Here is a 23,123-nt window from a genome sequence, read left to right as displayed (position 1 = left end):
TTTTAAAAAAAAAGAAAAAAAAACCAAAAAAAAAAAAAAAAAAAAAAAAAAAAAAAAAAAAAAAAGTCCCTGTCAACTTGTTAACTTTACAGGTAATACAGAGAAAATAAACATATATTGTATGGATATCTTGACACAGATTGTGGAGCATTGTGTAATCACTGTACAAAGTTCATTAAAAATTGGATTAATATATTAATGTTTGATCTTATTTTTATATTTGATCCTTTTTTTCTGCAGAAAAAAAAAATAAATAAATGTGTATGTTAAGTAAAAAATGTACCATCTTTCATTCAGTCAGATGTTTTTTTCCTGTCCCTACAAAACAGTGCATATTCATTCTTGTTGAGATACTCCTCACCTTGTGGCACAGATACAGCTTTCTCCTTTTTTCATGAGGCAGAATATTTTTAAAATATGGCACATAAGAATCAGATCTCAGGACTGATGGCTAGCACCTGAGCCTAGATTTTTCATGAAAATAAGCCAGTTTCTTTCTCAGTCTTTAAAATGTCCAAGTAAAATATTCAGGCGCCTGTAACTATACTCTGTGTTGCTACACGCCTCCTTAAAATCCCCAGGCAGACAGCCAGGGGAGTCGCCAGAGAGAGAGCCATGTCTGGGAACTCAGTGAGTGATCAATCCCATGGTGTAGGCAAAGGGAGATCACTTAACATGAGAAGATTTGAGCTTCTGTAAAGAACATCCGTCAGTCTCCCCAGGGCTTTTTTGTTTGTTTAATTTGGGTTTGGATTATTTTTTTTTATTTTTTTTTTTGGGGGGGTGGTTTGTTGTTGGTGTTGTTGCTTTGTTTTCTTTTGTCTATTTCCTGCACACATATAAACTCCCAACACAAATTGTTATTGATAGAAAATTTATTTAACTCACTTATTTGAAGTAAACTAGACTCTTGCCCACAGGTATTATCTTCATAGCAGCCTTTCCACCTGACTGTAAAGCAAGAAACTATTTACAGGAGCCCTGGCCTTTAATTGTCAAGACTGCTATGCATAGGAAGAATGAAGTATGTCCAAAGACAGTAGAAGAAAAAAAAGGAGACGGGGGTGAATGAGATTTTAAAATTGGTTTTCTTGGTTTAGAATAGAAAAGAAAATCCTTTGTTTAAATAAGAATATATGTGGAATTTTATACGAAATCGTAAGTACATAATATGCATTGTATAGAAATTTTATCTGGAATGTTATTTTAATATAATTTTATTTGAAAATGTGGGTAATAATGCAGTAGTTATTTTTAAACCTACTAAATGTTTTTTTCCCAGGCAGTTCTGCTACCTAAATAATCTCTCAGAAACTGCAAACTGACTTAAGGATAGCACTTTATACGACTGCAAATTTTGCTATTTGAAATTGTTGATTCCTGCAGGCTCTTTCTAGACCTGGAGAGTTGGTCACCTGTGTAAAAGAGGTCCCATATACTAAAAGAAGACAGATGTAGATGAGCAGCAGAGATCCAGACTGTGAATATATTGTTAGCTTGCCAACCTCATTTTGATTGCTTACATTAGCAACCCTGCTGATAATCCAGGGTTGATGACCTCTTGAAATGGGGTTAAGATGGACAAGTAGAAAGAGCAGTGATCTCTGCTAAGAAGTGGTTCTGTAAAAAAGTCACATCTGTCCATTGCCATTCCCAACCCTGCTCCTCAATTATACATAGCTTCTCAGAAAATAGGTTAATTTATCATTCTGTTCAAACTATCTACAAAGATGTCAAGTAGTTCAAACTGTGACGGGTATTTCAAGCTTCCTACTTATCTCGTGTTTCTACCAAATGGTAAACAGAATTTTCAATCATGATAAATTTGGGAATAGACTGATTTACTAGCAATGAAAAGTCTCACCTTCTATTACCAACTTTCTATTAGTGCTTGAAGTACAGTTGCAAAATTATTCTACATGTAACAATTTCTAAATCCCATATATGTTTTATTTTTCACCTCACATTTGAGAATCTTCATTAGTCTGTAGCATAATTTTGCAACATAAAAGGTTTTGAAAAAAAGAGACAATTTTAGTATTAAAAAATACACAAATTAAGCAAAACGTTATCTATCATCTTACATAAATTATTAGCTGTGTAAAAGAGAATAATCAAACAATTTTCTCACTATATTAGAATTACATAATTGCAAAACATGCTTTTAATTTATGAGACAGTGTAACAATTTTGTACTGCTCATGTTTATGCAAATTCAGTATAGGGCATGTAGGTTTTTCAATTATTTTGCAGTTTAATTTTGACCAATCTATATTGTGTTTATAACTGACAATCTTCTATAAAGTGCCCAAATATATTGAATTTATAATGTAAAAAATAATTTCAACTTTTAAAATGTTAATTGTTCTGTAGAGAATGTACAGAAAATCACTGACAGAAAACCACATGAAAAAATGAGGTTTATTATAATGTTTACAAAATATCATGCTCTTTACTCACTAAAACCAAGGAACAAGAACAGACACATTTTCTCAATCCCATTTCCAATTTCAGTTTTTAATATATAAAACTGTTAATGGATTTTTTTTTTTTTTTTTTAATTAGCAAACTCTTTATGTGTATGAAAGGGGCTCAGAAGTTCAAACTGGAAAAATATAGTATTCCTACATTTGATCTGAAGTGATTTTTGACTGCTGTGGTTTCCCTAGTACTTTTCACAGACTCAGCAGATCTGTGAAGATCTGCGAGGAAAAGTAATTCTTGTTTAAATATTTTGCTTTGGTTTACTCTACCTGGTGCTTTTTCTCTATTTAGGGTGGAGTCCTAAAAATCCATATGGATGGAAAATGAACTTGTAAAATGCATTCTTTTTTCTCATATATTACATTATTCATTCTGAAATTTCTATGAAAATCTAGCAGACCAGAGGAGAGCCATTAAATACCAACAAAAAAAAAGAAAAGCCCTAACCAGATATTAGATTACTCAACCTATAATGAGCATACAAAATAACAAATTACATCCCCATTCCATTCAGTATTCAGCATCATGTAATTTGAAATGCATTGAAATGAAGACAGAACCTCATGAAGATGCATTGCTGAGTATCTTAATTTCTTAATAATTTTTGCATACATTTCTTTTTTCTTTAGTCTCCTGTGTAGCTGGCTAAACATATTCTCAGTTCTTCCTAAGGATCATCAGAGACAAAGACATTGGTAATGGTTATGGGAGTCACAATTAGCTCTTTCTGTAACAATATTTGTCTTACAAATATGAGCATATTTATAAATGCTCTCTCAAACTTTTTTCTTTATTTACATAGGAAATGTATGCATCTCAATTTAGCCTGTCTATCCAGTTCTCTGAAACGGAATTTTAATGCGATGTGATAATTGAGATCTTGATGTTCTCAAAAGAAATCTCAGCATAAAAATACATTGTTCCCTGTTATTGTAATTTCCAATAAGTAAATGAATAGGCAAACAAGAGATTATCTCAGATGCCTGCAGCATAATTCTATTTCCTCTAAATTAAGTACACTGCTCCTTTCGCTTACACTTCACCCTTATGTAGCACTCAATATTTATCAGCAGATGGTGGTTATAACCCATAACTGCCTGGTTTCAGGAAGTATTTTATTTAACTATGCATTCTTAGTATGCCCAAGGCTAATCCATAACTTCTCTGAAAACTACTGTTTTTATACACAGTAGAGAAGATATCTCATAAATTATCAAGTTTGGGGATTGGCTTGGAATACCAAAAGACAACATAGAGGAAAAATTGCCTTAGAATAGAGTTCCTTAAAAGCCCATGTTTAAAAGTACCTGACTTTTTTTTATTAATTCAATTTTAATTTATTGCATTTCCTGTAGACTCTACAGCTGATCTGTTTTCAGCTCTTTGCAATAGAAAAAAACTCTTTTCAAGTTAGGCAGACATGTTATCAATGGAAGAGGGGAGAATTAATGGACACAGTTAAGTAACTATGTAGTGATATGAATGAATTTTCCTGATTTAGAAGCAAGAAATTGCCAGACATAATTTAGATTTAATTTTATTTGCAATCTATTTCTGTACAACTATTGTTGCAGATGAAAAGGGGGAAAAAAGAGTAAGATGAGCTACTTAGGACTAGTGAGATTGTTATGAATAAATACGGTGAAAATATTAATTTTTTTGCCTAAATTCAGAAAAGAGGTATGATTTCTCTTGAGGAGAGGGTTAAGGGGAAAAGAAGGATGAAGACACATTAAGGGGAAGGCACTTTCATGCCTACATTGTGGTAGGTATTGTACTAATGCTTACAACGTGGGTGGTTTATAGTGTGCCTCTGTATCATGGTATAGAAAAAGTGTTATTGCTACAGCTTTTTTTGTCTGCTGCCTTCACTCACACAGTTTTCTCCAGCAGAAGAATCCTAATACCCCATGTTCCCCTGCCTGAGACCTTAATTGTCTCTAAAAGCCTTTTAGAAAGTGTGAACAAAGTTTTCTTTACTTTTCATGTTCAGATGTGTTGGGGGATTATTGTGGTCAAGCACACTCCTTTTAGTGTCACTAAATCAGTACATCTGTGTATTTAAGTGGGAGATAAAGACCATGCTGATCTCTATATTACTGAGTGAAACTACTAGCAGATAACAAGTGAACCTCTTCAAGGGTCCGTTGAGTATACAGGATTGAATGGAGCTGCAACTAGAATGAAGATGCACATGGGAGGAGCACAGGGCACAAATGCAGATCCTTAAAGTCAGATTTGTTTATTTTTATATGTTATAAACTTACTAAATAGATAGGCAGGTGACTGTCTAATATCCTTGTCACACATTTCAGAGAGCAGAAGCTTCCATAGTCTCAGCTAGATGTATTTGATTTCCTCAACCCAGGTCAGGGAAGAATGGGAGGAAAATGCGAAACTGAGTCTTTATTATCATGAGGAAGCAGTTCTGGCTCCACAGTTTAGGTACAGCTACGGCATGTTACCTTTCTTCCTGTGTACACTGTCAACAGCATTGCCTTGCATATTTTGCAATGCTGTACTTGAGTGTTCAGCTTTACTTGCTATTAGATTGAGGTGAGATATTAGGAAGAAATTCTTTACTATAAGGGAGGTGAGGAACTGGAATAGATTGTTGATGCCCTGTCCTTGGAGGTTTTTAAGACCAGGCTGGACAAGGTTTTGTGCAACTTGGTCTAGTGGCAGGGTTCCCTGCTCATGGCAGGGGGGTTGGAACTAAATGATCTTTAAGGTCCCTTCCAACCTTAATGATTCTATGATTCTATGATTTCTTTCTACCTTCATAATTAATATGAGATTGTTTTTACATTTACACAAAACATTGCAAATGCTAGTAATCAGTTTGTGTATACTAGTATACATATTTTAGGTGGTTAGAGCAATAGTCTATTGCATATTCTTTGTTAATTTTGGCTGGAATAAAGTTTTGTTTAAATGTATGTAATTCAAAGATCTTCCTTTAAAGAGGACATTAGGCTTTGCTTGCTGGTTTTTGCTGATTGGGGTTTTTTTTTGTTTGTTTGTTTTTTTGTGTTTTTTTTTTTTTTTTTGTAGGTTGGTTGGGGTTGTTTTGAGTTGGTTTTTTTTGTTTGTTTGTTTTGGTTTGGTTTTTTTGTTTGTTTCCATTCACTGGAGACACAACAATAAAAACATAAAGTGGAAATGGTGCTATTTATTTTGGTTTGAGGCTATCACAAGTCAGCACAGGAAACTTGGAAGCTGTAAAAGATGAAGAGTTTTTTAGCCCCTGTGAAATTGAAGGCTGAACCAAGAATTACATTGGTATTGTCTTTTTACACCAAATGTATTTCCATTTAAGGTTTTGTTAAACCATAACAGAGATGCTTTAACACATCTCTGTTCTTTTTATATTTCATGTGTAATTTACACTTCAGATGGAAACCATTCCCTCTCCCCCCAAAACACTTCATATTCAGCCTCTTAGTTGCAAGTACAATTAAGGTGTTTTCCACATGGTAGACACAACTTTACCTTGGCAACAAAGTTTTTTTCCCTGAGTTTACCATGACATCGCTTATTCTATGGCTTAAGGCAAAAGACTCAAGCCATGTATAACTTCAGGTTGAAAAACTTCTCCATAAGATCAACATAATGAAACATTATATTAGTAGTTTGACAGCTATAAAATGTTGAGTTTTGGCTGTAATATATACAGACCTAGTGACTCCGGAAAAAGAGAAACAATAACACAGCATAAAAGATCAACTTTCAAATATGCTTATGTTTTCTTAAATATGAAAACAACAAGCATAAATAGTAAGGAATGGGAAGGAACAGGAAAGCATAAGCTATTCAGTGTGTCCAAAATGACCCTTTCAGAAATGAGAGGGAAAAATGTAGGGCACAGATGGTGTAGAAAGTATGCACAGACTGTACTTTTAGGGTTCCTCAGGCATATTTTAATCACAGTTTCTAGCTAAAGCTCCTGGTGTGAGGGAAGAAACATGCAAAATACAGAACACAAGCTCATGTATATGTTGCTTTAAAAGAGCCATGTGCCTATTTACCTTACATTTCTATTTGTATATGGTGATTGTACTGTGCTATTTATTCTGAAGCTGTGGCATATAAAAATACTGAGTTTTCCAATATGTAATAAAGCAGAATTGATTGGACCCCAGGAAACTTGACTGTAATTATCACTGTATGTTTACTTCAAGTAAAGAAAGTTATGCATATAGTGGTGGGAAAGGAGACAGCGTATGGGAAATGGGATGGATATTTTCTAAAAGAAAAAAAAAACACAAAAACAAACAAACACACACACACACAAAGCAAAATAAGCCAAAAAAGCAAAATACTTAAAATAAGATCTTGTATCATCTCAAACAACCCTAAAATCTCACCAAAGATATGTGAATGCTAGTGACAGGATACTAACCAGTGCTCTCACTGTATGATACAGCCAGTATTCTCCTTCATTAACATTTTAACTAATGAAAAGCTCTAAAGATGTCTTAATAACTGCAGTAGTTCTTCACTGTGGATTGCCATAGCAGTGTCTGAATTGCTTTACTTATTTATTATTTATGTGCATTTAATCTAAACTTTTATGTGTGTGCAAAATGGCAATGTATTTACTTGACTTGATTTTGTGACATCAGCACAAAATTCTTAATTAAACAACCAAACTCTGTGTGTGTGATGATAACCTAAGTGACTGTATATTAAACAAGGAAAATGACATTTACTTTTCGTATCTTCTGTTTTCTACCATCTGGTCCTTGTGTTCAGCTGTCTATTGTTATAAATTCTCTGGAGAATGATATAATGAAAACACTGCTGATACCAGCTGCAGGTGCTGGTATTGACTTAGTAGGTAAGGATAAATCTACTTTTCATTCAAGTAGAGTTTAGCAGAATTCTTAGTAGTCTTTTGGTTCTGCTTACACAAACAGAATAGAGTGAAATTCATTCCCTCCACATACATCTTCCCATACCTAGCAGGGAGTCCTGGAAACCAGAGCTGTTTTCTCAAGTGCTTCCTTCCCCTGCATACCTTCTACATCTCCTGTGCCCTACATGCTTGGTTGTAGTCAAATCTGGAAAAGTGGTTTCATTCTTACTTCTGCACAAATAATCAGATTTCAGAACACATACACTTTGTTTTTTTCTTCTCCTCTCTTTATTCTTCAAATCAACAGCTGGGTTGCAGATTTTCAGCCTAATGAAATTGCCCAAACTGTTTTCAATGCTTTGCCATACTCTGTCATTTGTCTGTTCAAAACTGTGAGATAGAGTAAGTGACAACAGTTATCATTTATGTCCACAGGTAAGAAATTATCACATCACAACATCAAGTACTGTCACTTTTAATGAATCCCTGGAACTGGTGGTAAATCCATCATTATTTTAAATAATTCACAACCAGATAGCGCTTTTTTCTCATAGATTTTTCTCTCGCTAGAAACTTCTGAGTGCGATCTGTCTATGTATATACGATCTCTCTCTTTGAGAGACACTCAAAATACACTGTATTACCAAAAGATGGGCACAGAAGTAGGCAGATATAAAAGCTCTGGCCCTGGAAACAACATGAGCTTGTCATATGGATAGGTTATCCCTTACTCTCCACAGAACTAATTGATCTGGGCTCAGCTCTACACTAAATGCATATGAAAAATACCCTAGTAAGGGAAACCAGTGGTTTGTCTAGCAAAGTACTTTTCTTTTTCTCAGTGGCAATAGGAGACGCTGCTTTGAAAGGCCATGCAAGTCTAGTTACTGCAATTTTTTCCCTTTTTACACTCCTTGCCCTCTCAGACCCAGTGTCTGCATCTGTCAGATTAGAATAGGGATGTTAGAAGGATATATGGAGTTATCTTTTTGTTTTGTTTTGGTTATCGTTTTATGAATCTGGTGTCCCTGAAGTTTAGTTATCCATTGTCCTAAATTTGGACAAGTACTGCATTGACAAGTTATACCAAACTCAATGATACTATACTGTTTCCAGTCATCCACGATGATCTGAAGAATATACCAGTAACAGGAGTATTTTACTACTTTTAATCAGAATTTTATATGTTTATGCACATATATGTACGTATACTTGTAGACAGATGTCTGCAGGTCAAGGCTGAAGGTTTTTTGAAAAGTTATACAACATAATGCAAAAGTAATAGAGTAAGATGTCAAGATATGAAGCAACATGATCAAAGAATATTCTTTTTTTTTTTCTTTTTTTTCTTTTTTTTTTAAATACGTAAACAGGCTTCCAGGTTTGCAGCACCAAGTAAACAAAATCAGACTGTAGGTCTGCTGATTCAAAGGAAATGTCTCAAATTTTTCCTAAGCTGTTCAACTACGTGTTTCCAGAAATAATAAAAATATTTAAAGATATTTATTATCTTTAACAAATATTCATTTTTACATGAAAGAATTTAAAACCTAAAAAAGTTGTATGCTTAGTGATTCACAATGATCTCTACCACAAAGCTTCAAATCACAATTTTAAAAGATCTATTTTTCCTAAGATCCTAGTTTGCAAATTGTATTTTGTGGACACCATACACAACACACATGAAGAAATCTGTTAATTCCTCAATATTCATTTTAGAATGTGGTTGTTAAATGGTGATTCTTTAAATACCCTAAATGTTTATTTAAAACTCAACTTTCAAAACAACAGTAGTGGAAGTTAGGTAAGGTCATTGCTTGACTTAAAGCACCACTAAGGTCTTTTGCTACTGCTTATTTATTGGCAAAGTTAACAACACAAGGTGAAAATTACAGACTGCAATAAATTTTAATTATTAGACTGTTTCTCTGGTTTGCAGTGAAAGTATGCTGTAGTTACATATCTTGCCTCTGCCTCAGGCAATTCTCTGCCCCAGGCATGCTCCAAGACACATACATGCATGCCCAACTCTTGGTGAAATCCAAGAAGTAGATTCTCAGAAATAAGTATATCAAAGCTTAAGATTTGAAAGCAGGTTGGGGTATAGCAAACACCAAGCCTTGAACATGTCTTGTGATAATACACCCTCCTAAGTGAAACAATTGTTTCAAGAAGAGTATGCTGAAAACAGTAGTTAAGAAAGAAATACGTAGGGTTTGTTGGGGGGGAGGGGGTTGTTTGGGGTTTTTTAGGCTTTTTTGCTTTTTCTTCTTTTTCATTGATTTTATATTTACTGAAATTTGCATTACATGCTTGCATGATCCCCTTAAATTTTGTTTTGAAGTACCACCATTGGAAGGTCATCACTGTAGGGATAGCAAAGACAACGTGGTAACTGCAATGTTATCAAAACAACTTATTTTTCCTTGCACAACAGAACCTCCTAAGTGTAATGCCATTTTAAGGGTCCCTGAGATAAGCTTCAGGTCCCACATTAACCACAGGTTGACTGTACCTGTCTGATTAAGCATGAAGGACTGTGGCTTAGAGAGAAGACAGGATAAAGCTGCCTGGGACTTCAGACGAAAAGTCCATGAAAAAGAAGTAAAGCCTAGAGACGTTAAAGTCCAAAACCAAGCATAAAGCCGTGCAGACCAAGAGCATTACATCATAAAGTGTGTTTTTAATTTAATATCTGAATCTGCAAGCTAATCACATGAAGCAAGATTAATATGGAGAAATTAGACAATGCAGGAGTTATTTAAGAGGGTTTTTTGTCAGCTTTTTTAGATTCTCAGAGCAAATACTAATAAAAGACAATCCCAGCCAAAGCTGCGCCAAGGATGAGTTAAAATCATGTCAGCTTAACAGCATGGATATTCAAAGCATTTGCATCTGCTTAAAGAAGATAAAAATCTGAATGTATTAATGTTCATTTTCTATAACTTTATGGAAAGAAAATATTATTTTGGAAATTGGTGTTTTCAATGATGATTGATAGCAACATTTGCCGAAATCCATTTTGTCTCAAGAGTTACTCTGTACTTTGGAGAAGCACATAGCATGCATAGTAAAACTGATTGTTTTGCTGATTATCCTATGACTTCATCTGGAGTAAAATGTTGATCATGATCTTGTTGATTTTGTTAATATTCAAGTAAAGATGTGAGGAGTGCTCCTTATTCAAATTATTTTTTTTACTCAGTGTGTGCAGTCCTTTCTGCTGTGATCTCCGCTTCATATAAATAACCCTTGCCATTGTGCTGAATTTGTCCCTGTATACTGGTTATTCAGTTCTGCTTTCGTCTGGCCCTGTGACCTCATATCATTGTTTCAGCTATTCTGCTACAGTTTTCTCCTCAGAAGAACAGGTATTATGTCATGACCTGCCTCACAATAGGTACTCTTCATTTGATGTAAGCTACTCTTGAATTGTATTGTAAGCTACATTGAATCATACTTATAGATATGGAAATTACTCTTAATAATTGTAGCATTATAAGGTTTTATTATCATTATAAGGTTTTATTTATCCTTTTCTCCTTTCTTGTCATCAAAGAAATAAGAAAAAACAAATTAAGAAAAGAAACAAAACTTATATATATGCACATATATATATGTATGTATGTGTATATACGCATACACATATATATGTATATTTATATACAGTACCCCACCTGGAATACTGTGTCCAGTTTTGGAGCCCCCAACATAAGAAGGACATAGAGTTCCTGGAGCATGTCTAGAGGAGGGTCACAAAGGTGATCAGAGGGCTGGAGCACCTCTGCTGTGAAGACAGGCTGAGTTGTTCATCCTGGAGAAGACTCCAGGAAGAACTTGTAGCAGCCTTCCAGTACCTGAGGGGGCCTACAAGAAAGGTGGGGAGGGACTTTTTACAAGGGTACATAGTGATAGGACAAGGGCTAATGGCTTTAAACTGGAAGAGGGTAGATTTAGGTTAGACATTAGGAAGAAATTCTTTAGTGTGAAGGTGGTGAGACACTGGAACAAGTTGCCCAGGGAGGATGTGGAAGCCCCGTCCCTGGAAATGTTCAAGGCCTGGTTGAATAGGCCTTTGAGTAACCTGGCCTAGTGGGAGGTGTCCCTGCCTGTGGCAGGGGTGTGGAAACTAGATGATCTTTAATTTCCCTTCCAACCCAAATGACTCTATGATTCATTCTATCTATCTATCTATCTATCTATCTATCTATCTATCTATCTGTCTGTCTGTCTGTCTGTGTGTATGTAGACTTATAGCTTTTTAGAAGCATAAAATTATTTTAAACTGTGGGGTTTTTCTTCTTTTTTTTTTTTTTTCTTCACACTTTGAAATTAGACCAGATTGAATCACTTGAAGCACAAAGAATTAATTGCAGTAGCTCTGATAGTATGAAAACAAAATGGGTCATTCCTTTTTTCCTGCCATTAACAGTACTTTTGAACTACTAAAGATTTTCTTCACTTCATGCCTTTCTGCATGTGATTTTAAATTTTCATATGGAATGGGTAGGAATCCCAGTGTGGCCTCTTCCACTTCACAATTACTAATCCATACAGAGATTAATGCATTTTCATGTTCTGTGGAACTTAGACTGTTAAAAAAACCCACAACAAAACAACAACAACAACAACAAAACCACAAAAAACCCCAAAACCCTCCAATTATTCTTTTCACTTTCTTGCAAGAACCTTGCTTTCATTTACTTCAGTGACAATATATAAGGCAATACCTGCTTTGCATGCCTGATTTCTCTTTACATTCACTTTCGTGTCCACACCATTTGTTATATCTAATAATATAGGGTGTAAAATTAAAGATAAATATACATGGCTGTTATTTTAGTTAAGTGGTTACACAGAACACACAGTTAACTTTTCCATTTTTAAAAAAAAGTATTGATTTAAAGGATCTGTAAAGAGTCAAGATAAGCAAATACTTTCTTATTTTATTTTTCATTTTTTAATTCAGTCTTGTCAGTCAGCTGTCAGACTCAGTTATATTTGAACATTTAATGCTCTGTTACCTCCTGGTATTTGACAGTGTTTATTCATCACAAATGCTTATTATAAAGACAAATATGCTTACTTCCACAATCTCTGTAAGATTGAACTGTCAGAAAAACATCACTTTTAAGGCTTGTGTCAGTAGTTACAACGTTTTAAAGTGTGATACAGTAGTGTTAATTCTACTTAGCCTGCATAGAAGTTGCAAATCATAACTTTTTTTTAAGAACTAAATTTATTCTCCATTTTAAGAAACTAAATGCATTTCAGTTCTTAATCAGAAATATGTAGCAAAATCTAAATATTCAAGGGGCAAAAATGACTGCAGGTGGTGAGAACAAACACATTTAGGTAACTGCATTTAATAAATGCTTAAATAGAGGTACAACACTATCCCACTTAATACTCCTGTGTTTGTTATTTTTATGAGTTAGCAATAATTTATATTACAAGTTCAAGAATTCAAGGACTGCTCACTGGGCAGGTAGCTATGAAACATTTAGGGTTGGTTTTTTTCCTCCTTTTCACAGTGTGCTCTGATACCTTATTCAATTAAATACTTCCAAGATCCACTTCTGATCAGATGTCTGATTCATTACTGTTTTCATTATATTCTAGAACTATTTTTGTAATATCATGTGGGAACACCTCGTATATAGACACATTTTGAGGAAAAGTTTCATTAAGATGAAAGTGTTGGCAATTACATTTTACAGATGGAAAACAAAGAAAAATAAACATAAAGCAAACATTCAATCATATTAATTAATTATTTCCAGCATAATCTATTTTTTAAGGCAGGGTTTGGGCTAAAACACTATTCCTCTAGCTGAATCAACCATTCCAAAGACCTCTTTGAGATTTTGTTAAGAGTTCTACAACTTAAAGAGAGGGGAATTGGTGTAATTTCTCCTTAAGTTCCCTCTGCAGAATTGGAAAACACATAAAGCTTATTTATTTTAATTTAAGGCTAAAATTAATTTAATCTTATCAGCCTGGTTGTCATTTCCTCACACTCCCAATGGACAAAAGTGGCCTGATGGCTTTCATCTGAAATGGATACGCTTGTCCCTGTGAAATAGGTTAGGAAGGATCTTACAACTTCTGAAATGTTCATGGAGGCTCAAATGCTCTCTCAATCTTTTTCTTACACTCTGATGTATCAGAACAAAAAACAAAACAAAAAAACCCAAACAAAACAAAACAAAACAAAAAAAGATTTCAGCACAGGTTTTGACTGTAGATTGATGTAAAAGAGATCAGAAGCTAGTCGAGTGTGTTGATGTTGCTAGAGAAATACATATAGCAAGGATTTGACTATAGTTATGTATTTCTGAACAGAGAGTCCTCTTCTGATTGATACCCAGCATAGTGTTAAATCAACTAATTACATTGGCTAAACTAATCTGGTTTTCAGTTTCAAGAAGACTGAAATGTGTAACAATTCTGGCAACAGACAGGATTTGATGTATCAGACACATACAGGAAGAAAAGACTTGCTGCACTTGACGGTTGTTGACAGCCCCTCTGTTCATCTTCAAGGTCACTATTCATAAAACTTTCTCTGACAGACAAGATGTTGAACAATACCATCCTCTGGTATTGTTCAAAATTGCCCTTTCTAAGTAGTCACACATTGATTTGCTTTGATGTTTTTTTTTTTGCATTCCTTTTATCACCAGACTGGCAGATACCAGTAAACCATAATATAGTTGAAACACTTCCCCTTTTCAGAATCACTCTCATAATGTAACCGGTGCAATAAATATATAACATCATGAAAAGTATTCTGTGAAATACATTTTCCTCACCCTCCCTCCTTCTCAGGAACAAAAAATGATTGCCTGATAACAGATAATGATAGGTCTGCAGATTGTCACTAGTCTAATCTTCTCTTCCCACAGGCTTAAAGCTGCAAGCTTGAGAAATGCTAGCTTATAATATAAGCTATAATAATAAATTAAGGATATTCTGTGGATAATACTTACCTATTGTTGCAGGTCCTTGAGCCAAACAGATCTTTGAGACAGACCTGCTTAGGCCTTTTAGTAAAAGGAACTTGCAAGACCAAGAGACTTTTAATCTCTGAGAAACTAGTTTCTATTAAAATGAAAACTGTACTTAAATAACAACTGGAAATTGCCACTGGAGACAGAAGGCAAGTCCATTCTTCGTTCCCACTTTGTCTTTATATTGGAGTTTTTTAACTTTTACCCTTGCTTTTTGTTAACTTGTCAACACCCTCAATCCAGGCAAACTCCACAGAAGGCACCTCAACTGTGCGGGTCCCAGGCCCCTGTTACTGTTGTCTTCACCCACCCCATGAGCACACTCAGAAAATCCCCGGGGAAGGAGAACTGTGACTAAACAAAGAGCAAGTATTGTAGTGAACAAAAAACTACACTTCACATAGTAGCCTTTGCTTACATCAGGTAAGCATAGTTTTTCCACACTTGTGAGAATGAACATGGAGGGAGAGAGGAAAAAAAGAAAAAAAAATTGAGATAATTATTGAGTTCCCTTTACTGAATAGTGTCATACTGGCTTTGTCTTTAAAAGTAGCTGGGTAATTTTTCAGATGCCCATATTTATGCTATGGATAAAGCTGTCACTTAACCTTGCTAAATTCTCAAAAATTTTCTTGCAAATTTTCCTTTTTTTCATTAAATGCAAAGGCACATGATTGGCAGCCTTCTGATTCTTTTTCTAAACTTGAAAATAATTGAACGCTGGATGTTCTGCTGAGGAGAGCAGACAAGAGTGAGGTTGGGACAAATGAAGGGGAAAGTAAAGGGAAAAAGAATGAATTTGGAATAAACAATTTCATAATTTCTTTTGCCTCTGAGTTTGTTCTTAGGTTAGTTTTGTTTTTTCCCAAGGAGTTTAACTAATTTAGCATTTGAACTTGAAAACCATATGCAGACTCCTTGAAAACAGAGCAGACAGTAGCCTAAAGAGATAATATGTACCATCCTCCTTCTGCCAGGTAGTCAATGTGGAATTTCTGGCATGTTTTTTTTCAGTTTATCATTAAAACTTTCAGTATCAAGATAATCCTGTCACTCTGATTGATCTTTGTCTAGTACTTCACTGCATTTACTGTTACGTACCATCAAAAATCTTTTCATGATGTTGAGTGTAACTGAGCCTTATGACTACATTAAACCAACTTCTTGCCCTGAAATCACAAGAACTTAAGATTTATTTTTCTCTTTATGTAATTAAAGAAACAGAAGCTGTCAGGTCTCATGACAGTTGATCTATCTGCACCAAACAATGCCAATTCACCCTTGTTATTCATGTGTTTGAAGTCTCTTATCATTGCTGTTGTTTTCAGAAATGATTATTTAGTTTGTGAAATATAACATCCAAATTAGATTAAAAATTCTAGCTTCAGCTTGCCATGCAATGGAGCATCAAAGATACCTCATTTAAACTGTTTACACTTGGGTTATGCATTATAAGATTAGATCTCTTCACTATTTTGGAAACTTCAATTTAAAAAGTATTCCGTTTTTCAGAAATGAGCAGCTGTCTTTTCTCCGAAAGAAAACAATGCTATTAGTTTTTTGGCTTTTTTTATGATTTGCCAGTTTCCACTTCAGTTTTATTTTTGGGATTCATCAACCTAGAGATATGGGTGCTTAAAACTATATTAAATGTTTTTTTGAAAAAATGTGTTAACTGAAGAATGCAATGTAAGTGGAGATAAATTATTAATATATTAATTTTGGAATTAGATAGATTTTCTGTTCCTTGTTATTTAAAACATTGGTAAAAGTCTTCATTCTTCTTTCTTTGATCTTTTTCTGTCCTCATGACTTCTTTTCTGTTTTGATACATCATTACTTCTGCAGTATTTATCAAAGATAAGGAAAAATTTGGGGTCTGAGAGAGGAAAGTAAAGACAAGAGGAGACCCGGGAGGCCCCACTGATCTTTCTTCTTTAATCTAAAAATACTGATTTTATTTTAAGAGCCGAGACTTATTCTACTGCATGCTAGATGGAACACATTAAGAATGTGATGAGATCTTTGTGTGGTTGAATTGCATCTCTAAATTATTACATGTCAGCAACATATGATTGTTCATAATTCTATTGGTTTAAAAAAAAACCAAACACAAAACTTAATCATACTGCTAAGTCAAAAGATTGCAAAGAAGCATGCTGAAGCAATTAGGTGCTGTTCTGAATGCAACAGTTTTTCAAATGAGACAAGTGGGGTGCATCTATAACAGTGGAGAGCACACTTGAAACACTGAAAAGACAGAGCAGCTGTCTGTTCTCTCATCCTAAAAATAGGTGGTTCTTAAACTAACTCTGTGGAGGGAAATTAAGTTCTGTAAAGAAATCCTTAGGGATTATTCCATAAATTGACTAAAGGCACAAATGAAAAAGCAATTCTCAAACATACTCTAAAGTCAAGCTTAAGATAAAATTCAATGCTTGAAGAAAACAATAGTAGGTAATTAATAAAAACATATTTCTGCCGCAGATGAGAACACTATGCTTCAGGATGGGGAAACTAATGTTACTGCAGAGTTTGGCACTGCAGTTTTGTGAAAAGCCAGCTCAGTGGATCACCCATGTAGACCACAAGCTCTTTCCTTCCTAACTGCTCAGAGCAGAGGCTGAGAATAGCTAAGGCTGCTTTAAGGTAGTTATGGATGAACTGGGATAATATTGATGGAGTAAGGGTTTCACTTATCCCGTTATCCAACTTCTCCACTGCTTCACACATTTAGAGGGAGCCTACTCAGGACTTCGCGGTGTACCAATGGCCATCAGCAAAGTAATGTGAATTACTCTTTTCTCGTATTAGTGCATTTTTGGTCTCTATTTGCAAGGAAATACTATCCTATTCCATTAAATAAAAAATGAAAGGAACATTGATTATAATGGGGCAACTGGGTGAAGTTTTGCATTAAATAACAGCAAGTCTGGTGATGTTGGTAGTTCAATGAGACTTCTTGAATTGTTATATGAAGTTCTTTTGATCTTATCTGTCTCTTTTCTTGTAAGGGAGACTATATTAGACAACCTCACTTGTAGGTATCTGAATATTTGTAAGTGAGACTACAAATAAATGGTTGCATTTAAATATATTGTGTACCCTGCCTTCCCCCTCTCCTCCAAGCCAAAGCGAAACACTCCCCCAAAACAAAACAAAAAAGCCCCATTGTCTGAATATTTTTCTTTTCATTTTTTACCTTTTAATAAGAAACACAGACAAATGCCATTAATGAGACTTGCTGGCTAACTGGAGGTAGAACAGAGATTGTTTTCCTCAGCTTGCATCCAATTTAAATGATGCTTGCAATATGCAAGGCCTAGTTTTTTTTATTTGTATGGAAGTTATTAAACAGGATGTTATTCATGGAGCAGCTAATTTTGAAGAGTGTCAGTTATTTTTTCTTTGATTTTTTTTTCCCCCCTTATTGAAAGTTTCCAGGTGGTATACAAAAACCTGTTTTGCTGTTATTGCTTATTTATTGTTTTTTAAATTTTGGGATGTGATAGGTGTTTGTACAGTTTATGATTGGTCTAACATATATTACATGGAAATTCACACATTATCTGCCCATCAAGATTACCACCTTTTGATTAGCAAAGTGCCTATTTGATATAAAGAAGAGACTAGCTTCCATGTGAATGAGTGACTTAAAAGGAGAGAAAATCTCAAATCTTCTGAAATCACCAAAGTATATTTCATAAATCAAAGGGTTAAAGACATGTCATACTTGGCATTTTCCACAACTAATGCCTAAACAGTGGGTAACAAGTAAGTTATTTAGAAATGGAGGCACATAAAATCAGTATTAGCTTTGAAAAATAGAACTAATTATCTCTAAAGGGCTGTTTGGTTAGAGCCTCTATGCATTTTATTAGCTTTTTAATTTAATTAATGAACATTGTACCCATCAATATTTTAATACTTCCTAAATCAAATGTCCTTCAAAAAAATTATTTTCTCTTTGGATTTGTTGCTTAGGAGATTAATAAATTTGGTAGACCTTTTTTCTTACAGATCAGTGGTTTAGCTTCTGTTTCTTAGATTCTATTTGGGGCTTAAAGTTAGTAGCAACTGAGAAATTGGATTAATGGCCCCTCCTTAGTGAAAGAAAAGGAGATCCCAGAAATTAAAGAATGTCTCAGTACAGATCCACAGGTGTTTTACTTTTTCAGCCCTTTTGCATTTCACAAAAAATTGTCAGTTGTTTTCTTTTCCCTTAAAAAAAACAACAACAAACCTTCTCTCATACATTTAACTGTTATACTGTAACCCACTTGTGTTATTTTAGTGAGTTCTTAGTAGGCAGAAGGAGCTTCACAGTTCTCTTCACTGCATCTGCTGAAAATTTCTCACACTGATGATCTCTTTGAGATATTCAGTATTCACACTAGACAACAGGCACCCTGAAAGAATATGGTCATTTTTATGATTTAGAAATTTCAACATGTTTTTCTTGGCCATTTTTTTAAACAGGGTGCTGTGATACTGCCTACCTTACCAGTGTCTGGCTGAATATTTCAATTGCAAACTCTTCAGAGCAAATTTTATCTCCCTATGCATTTTTTTAAGCAGTACCTAGCATGATGGAGCCACTGGTTTCTCTAAGCATTTCCTGAATATATTTTAAAAGGATAAGAAATTGAAGGGTGTCATAAGTAGCTCTTGCCTTGTTGCAGGTAATAGGATCTAAAAAACTTAAAGACTTCTGCATTTATTTTTTTTAATTTTTTTTTTTTTCCAAGCACCAATATATGAGACATATGGATCCCCTGAGCTAAGAAGAGGATGTGTGATGGATGTATTGTAGGTTGTCTGGATTTACGTTTAGTCCCATCACATTCATAAGGCCATTGCTCTGCATGTATGCCCTTTCCCTAAAGGGTGGTTGGTGATTTAGTTTTGTTCTTTGAGTAGTTTCCTTACTACTGTTGCTCTAGCCACGAAGCCTTTTTGCAGCTGTTTGAATATTAACTTCCTTTGCTCATCAAACAATATTTTTTATTTCTGCTAAGGGCATTAGATGCACTTACCATTTTCCATTTTATGTCACCTCTTATCACTACCCCTAGCTTTGTCTAAAAGCTATCCAACTATAATTTGGAACATAAGCTCTTCTCTAGGTTTTCAGAGTCTATCAGTGCCATGTTACCCCTGTCAGCAGCCTGGGAGCTGTGCACCAGGTTTGCATGAATTTCTTTTTTTCATCTACCTTACAAGTACACCAAGCCTCTTTTTTAGTTATTCGTGGCACAGGGTGAAACTACCCACAAACACCACTTAGATAAATGAGACCGTGATTGCATCTGCCAGCTCTAACTGCCTAGATTAGTCTCATATGTGCAGGAAAGAAACAAAAAATCAGTGATGATAGAGCGGTTAAAGACTTTCCAGTTCTTGGAAGATATTTGGAAAGGAGACCAGAGGGTGAGAATAACCCAGGTAACAACCGCTATTTGGCCAAAGATACAGGGAAAGAGATCTTCCCAGGTCTCCTTGGCTAGTGAGGCTATTGGCTGCTGACAATATAATTTTAAAAAGAGCTACTTAAGATTATAACACCTCAGATGTGGGGGAGAAGCTCCTCCCTTCAGAGACATCAGACACCGAGCGGGCCTGAGCCCAAGCACCCTCATAAAACCCTCATAGTGGGAAAACTGCCAGGCAGGACCAGGCCAGGCCAGTGGTCAAAGCAAGTGCTCTGCTCTCCTGGGTCCCTGCTGCCGGTCTGAGCTGTCTTGAGGGCTGAATAGTGGCAGTGAGAGGTGTGTGGATGTCACAGAATAGCACTCTGACCTGTGTACTCATCCGTCTTTGTAAAGAAATTTTATCCCTTTATGTCATACTGAGTGATTCTACCCTACTGCAAATAACAGGATGTACTCATAAGTTCATAACTCATAAAGCATCAACAAAGTAGCATCACTAACAAAACACAATGACCTGACAGATTCATTAAAAAAAAATATAAAAAAAATAAAATTGAACAAGGAAGTAATTTTTAGTATTATGGCTATGATCCCTTAAAAGTTTTATTCCTGATAAAATTTCTTAATGCAGTTTATTTAATTTTTTGTAGAACATTTAATATTCTACCCCAGTATTCCTTCTGTCTGTGCATATCCATATTAAAGAGGGACTGGATAAGAATACTTGCTATGAACTAGTCCCTGTGGGTTGGAATAAAAGTACTGTCTCTTCACACATACCAGTTTGCTAATTATCATCACTTTGAGCAGGAGAATACTAAACCTGAGATTTAAGCACTTCTCAGAATAATATTGTTCAAAAAAGTAGCTGCTCTTTTTAAAGAAAAGAAATTTCTTAGTTGACTTCTTGTTGTAGCAACTCCCTCTTGGTGCTGTATGTCACATATACCTAGGATAATTTGAGCTAACTCAAATGGATTTACTGTGGTTGTATATCACTAAGGACACAACTATGATCATTTTGTCATGTCATTAAGTGATCTAAAGTTAACGCAACCATATGGAGTTAATCACTTATTTCCAATTCAATTTCTTTGGAACATGGGACAATATTTGGGATTATTTCCATCTATTTAGAGAATCAGTAATGCTGACCCCTCCATCAGGGCCTCTGAACAATATTTCATAGTGAATTGGTACAAATCTCAGCATGTCATCTGATTTTTAAGAAAGGAATCACCTTAGACCCAGCTGCTGAACAGCTGTTTGTTTTCTTTCCTAGACTTAGCTCTATAGTAATAAGGTCCGATGGCTTTTAGTTAGTTTGGAATAAGTGCAGAATAAGTTTGCATCTGTTGCAATACACCATGTAGACATTCCTTGTGAGAAGCAAAGATGATGATGTAAATCAGTCTTGATGTAAATCTACTGTATTTCAGGTGTAGAATGGCATAGGTGACTTGGGACTGAAACTGGAATCAGTTCTTATGTTTGATACTTAGTTGTCTATGACTTCTTTTTGTTTTTACAAAAAAGTATTTCTGTGAGCCTAGGTAGAACTTATGGCTATAGAGATTGCATTACTGTGTACTTTATTTCACGTTTTCTTTGCAAGTTTACTCAATACTAAAGGATACTTCCAACATAAAAACTTCATCCTTTATTGAAGATCCCTTTGCCTACAACAAACTTTCCTATTTTACACACTAGCAATAAGATTATAGGCTTTCATCTTATTTTTGCTACTGCAAGTCAGAATTAATTTAACTGAGAGCAGAATTGTATGGGTGTGGTGTTTGTATAACTGAGCTCAGAATCAAGTTCAAAGTCACCATGGTTGGCTTCTTTGACATTTGTTTCTAAATAAGGAGATTGTTTCCATACTTGCAGATTGTACCTCCCATGACCAGAGATGTTAGTAAATGTTCAAAAACCTTCTGGTATATTTTAATTAAAAATGTAATTTTTAAGTTAAAAAGTTTGGTAGTTAAGCACCAAAAAGTGGGAGAGCTACTTGAGCTAGTTGCAGCATCGTGGATGAATGACAGAAGCTGAAATGGATATTTATTAAATGAAGATATTCAGATAAACATTTCCCTAATTTGTAAGTCATTCTTGGTGGTTGATATGTGTATTCTAGGTCTCTCCCAAGACTGCTTATTTTGGCAGACCATGAGGCAAATCCATGGATGGTGAGACTCAAAAAAGGGCTGAAAATTTGGAAATATCTGAGCTGTGTGCTATCAGAAAATGTAGGACTGCAGACAGCTGGAATGTAGAGATGCTGCTGTTGATAATACCTGTGTTAGATAGGTCTCAAATGGATAGTCATTAAAACCATTAAGTAAGTTCATTGCAAAAATTATGAAAACCAGATATTTTTACACCTTGAATGTTTTATCCATACTTAATACCAAGCAGAAACAACAATTTTAATATAATAGAATTTATATGTCATTTGGGAAGTACACATCCAAGTATACAGGTAAATGCCATGCGTTAGATAAATGAAAGCATAACTTCTCGATTCCTTTATCTAATATTTATGTTTAACAGTTGAAAACTGGAAATGCTTCAGTGATAAAACTTGTATAGGCATATGTAATAAGAAATTGGAACATTTTAATTTTAAGTTTCCTATTTTTTTTCACTAAACTACATAATTTCTCCCACACCTTGGAATGACCGTTGTTCCCTCAGGGGGTCCATCATGCATTTTGTTTGACCTTAAGGAGATACTGGGACCATTGTTGTATAAAAAACAAAACAACTGTGGAGAAGGAGGGAAAATATCATGGTTGTCAGATGCATCATTCCTAAAGTATCCTTTAAACACAAGGCTTACCTTGCCCACATATTGCGTATCTGGACCTGTGTATTCCTCCAGCAAGAAAAACTGGTTCCACATCCAACCACGCTTGCTGCGGTGCAGTGTTTTTCCACTATTCTCTGACAGTCCTGTTATCCTTTCATTGCGTGAGTGCTTGTTAGTCCTTTTTTGGGATGGCACCATATGAATCACATGAAACATAGAGCTCCAAAGCAAAACTGTCAGGAAGGAGTAAATCCTCATAATTTACAGTGATGCTGTTAGTCTCCACTTTTCTAATAATTCACCAAAACAATTTTTTTCAAATGTTATATTCCTCTTGTAAGTTGGACCTAGGAAATGGAGAAAAGTATTGGAATAAGTTGCAACATTTATTTATTTTATTTTCCCTAAGGTCATGGCCTTCCTACAAACAGGAAAACAAGCAGACCAGTGATCATGACAATAACCCAGGAAATTACATAAACCATGAAAATAAAGACCATTTGTGTGTTGCTACATTTTCT

The 23,123-nt window shown here is 34.9% G+C and overlaps 1 protein-coding gene across 1 annotated transcript in view; it reads right to left on the bottom strand.

Moving 5' to 3' along the window:
• The window catches only part of CDH9 (cadherin 9, type 2 (T1-cadherin)), a 65,944-nt gene extending 43,084 nt beyond the window's left edge, over nt 1-22,860 (bottom strand). Inside the window, exon 1 of the mRNA XM_009998079.1 lies at nt 22,633-22,860. Coding sequence (XP_009996381.1) covers nt 22,633-22,860 — 228 coding nt within the window. The remainder of the gene's footprint in view (nt 1-22,632) is intronic.
• Between the last annotated feature and the right edge of the window lie 263 nt (nt 22,861-23,123).

Source organism: Chaetura pelagica, unplaced genomic scaffold, assembly GCF_000747805.2.
Source record: "Chaetura pelagica isolate M959 unplaced genomic scaffold, ChaPel_1.0 scaffold435, whole genome shotgun sequence".
NCBI classification, from domain to species: Eukaryota; Metazoa; Chordata; class Aves; order Apodiformes; family Apodidae; genus Chaetura; species Chaetura pelagica.
The sequence above is the reverse complement of the archived record's forward strand: the minus strand, read 5'-3'. Positions and strand labels throughout refer to the sequence as shown.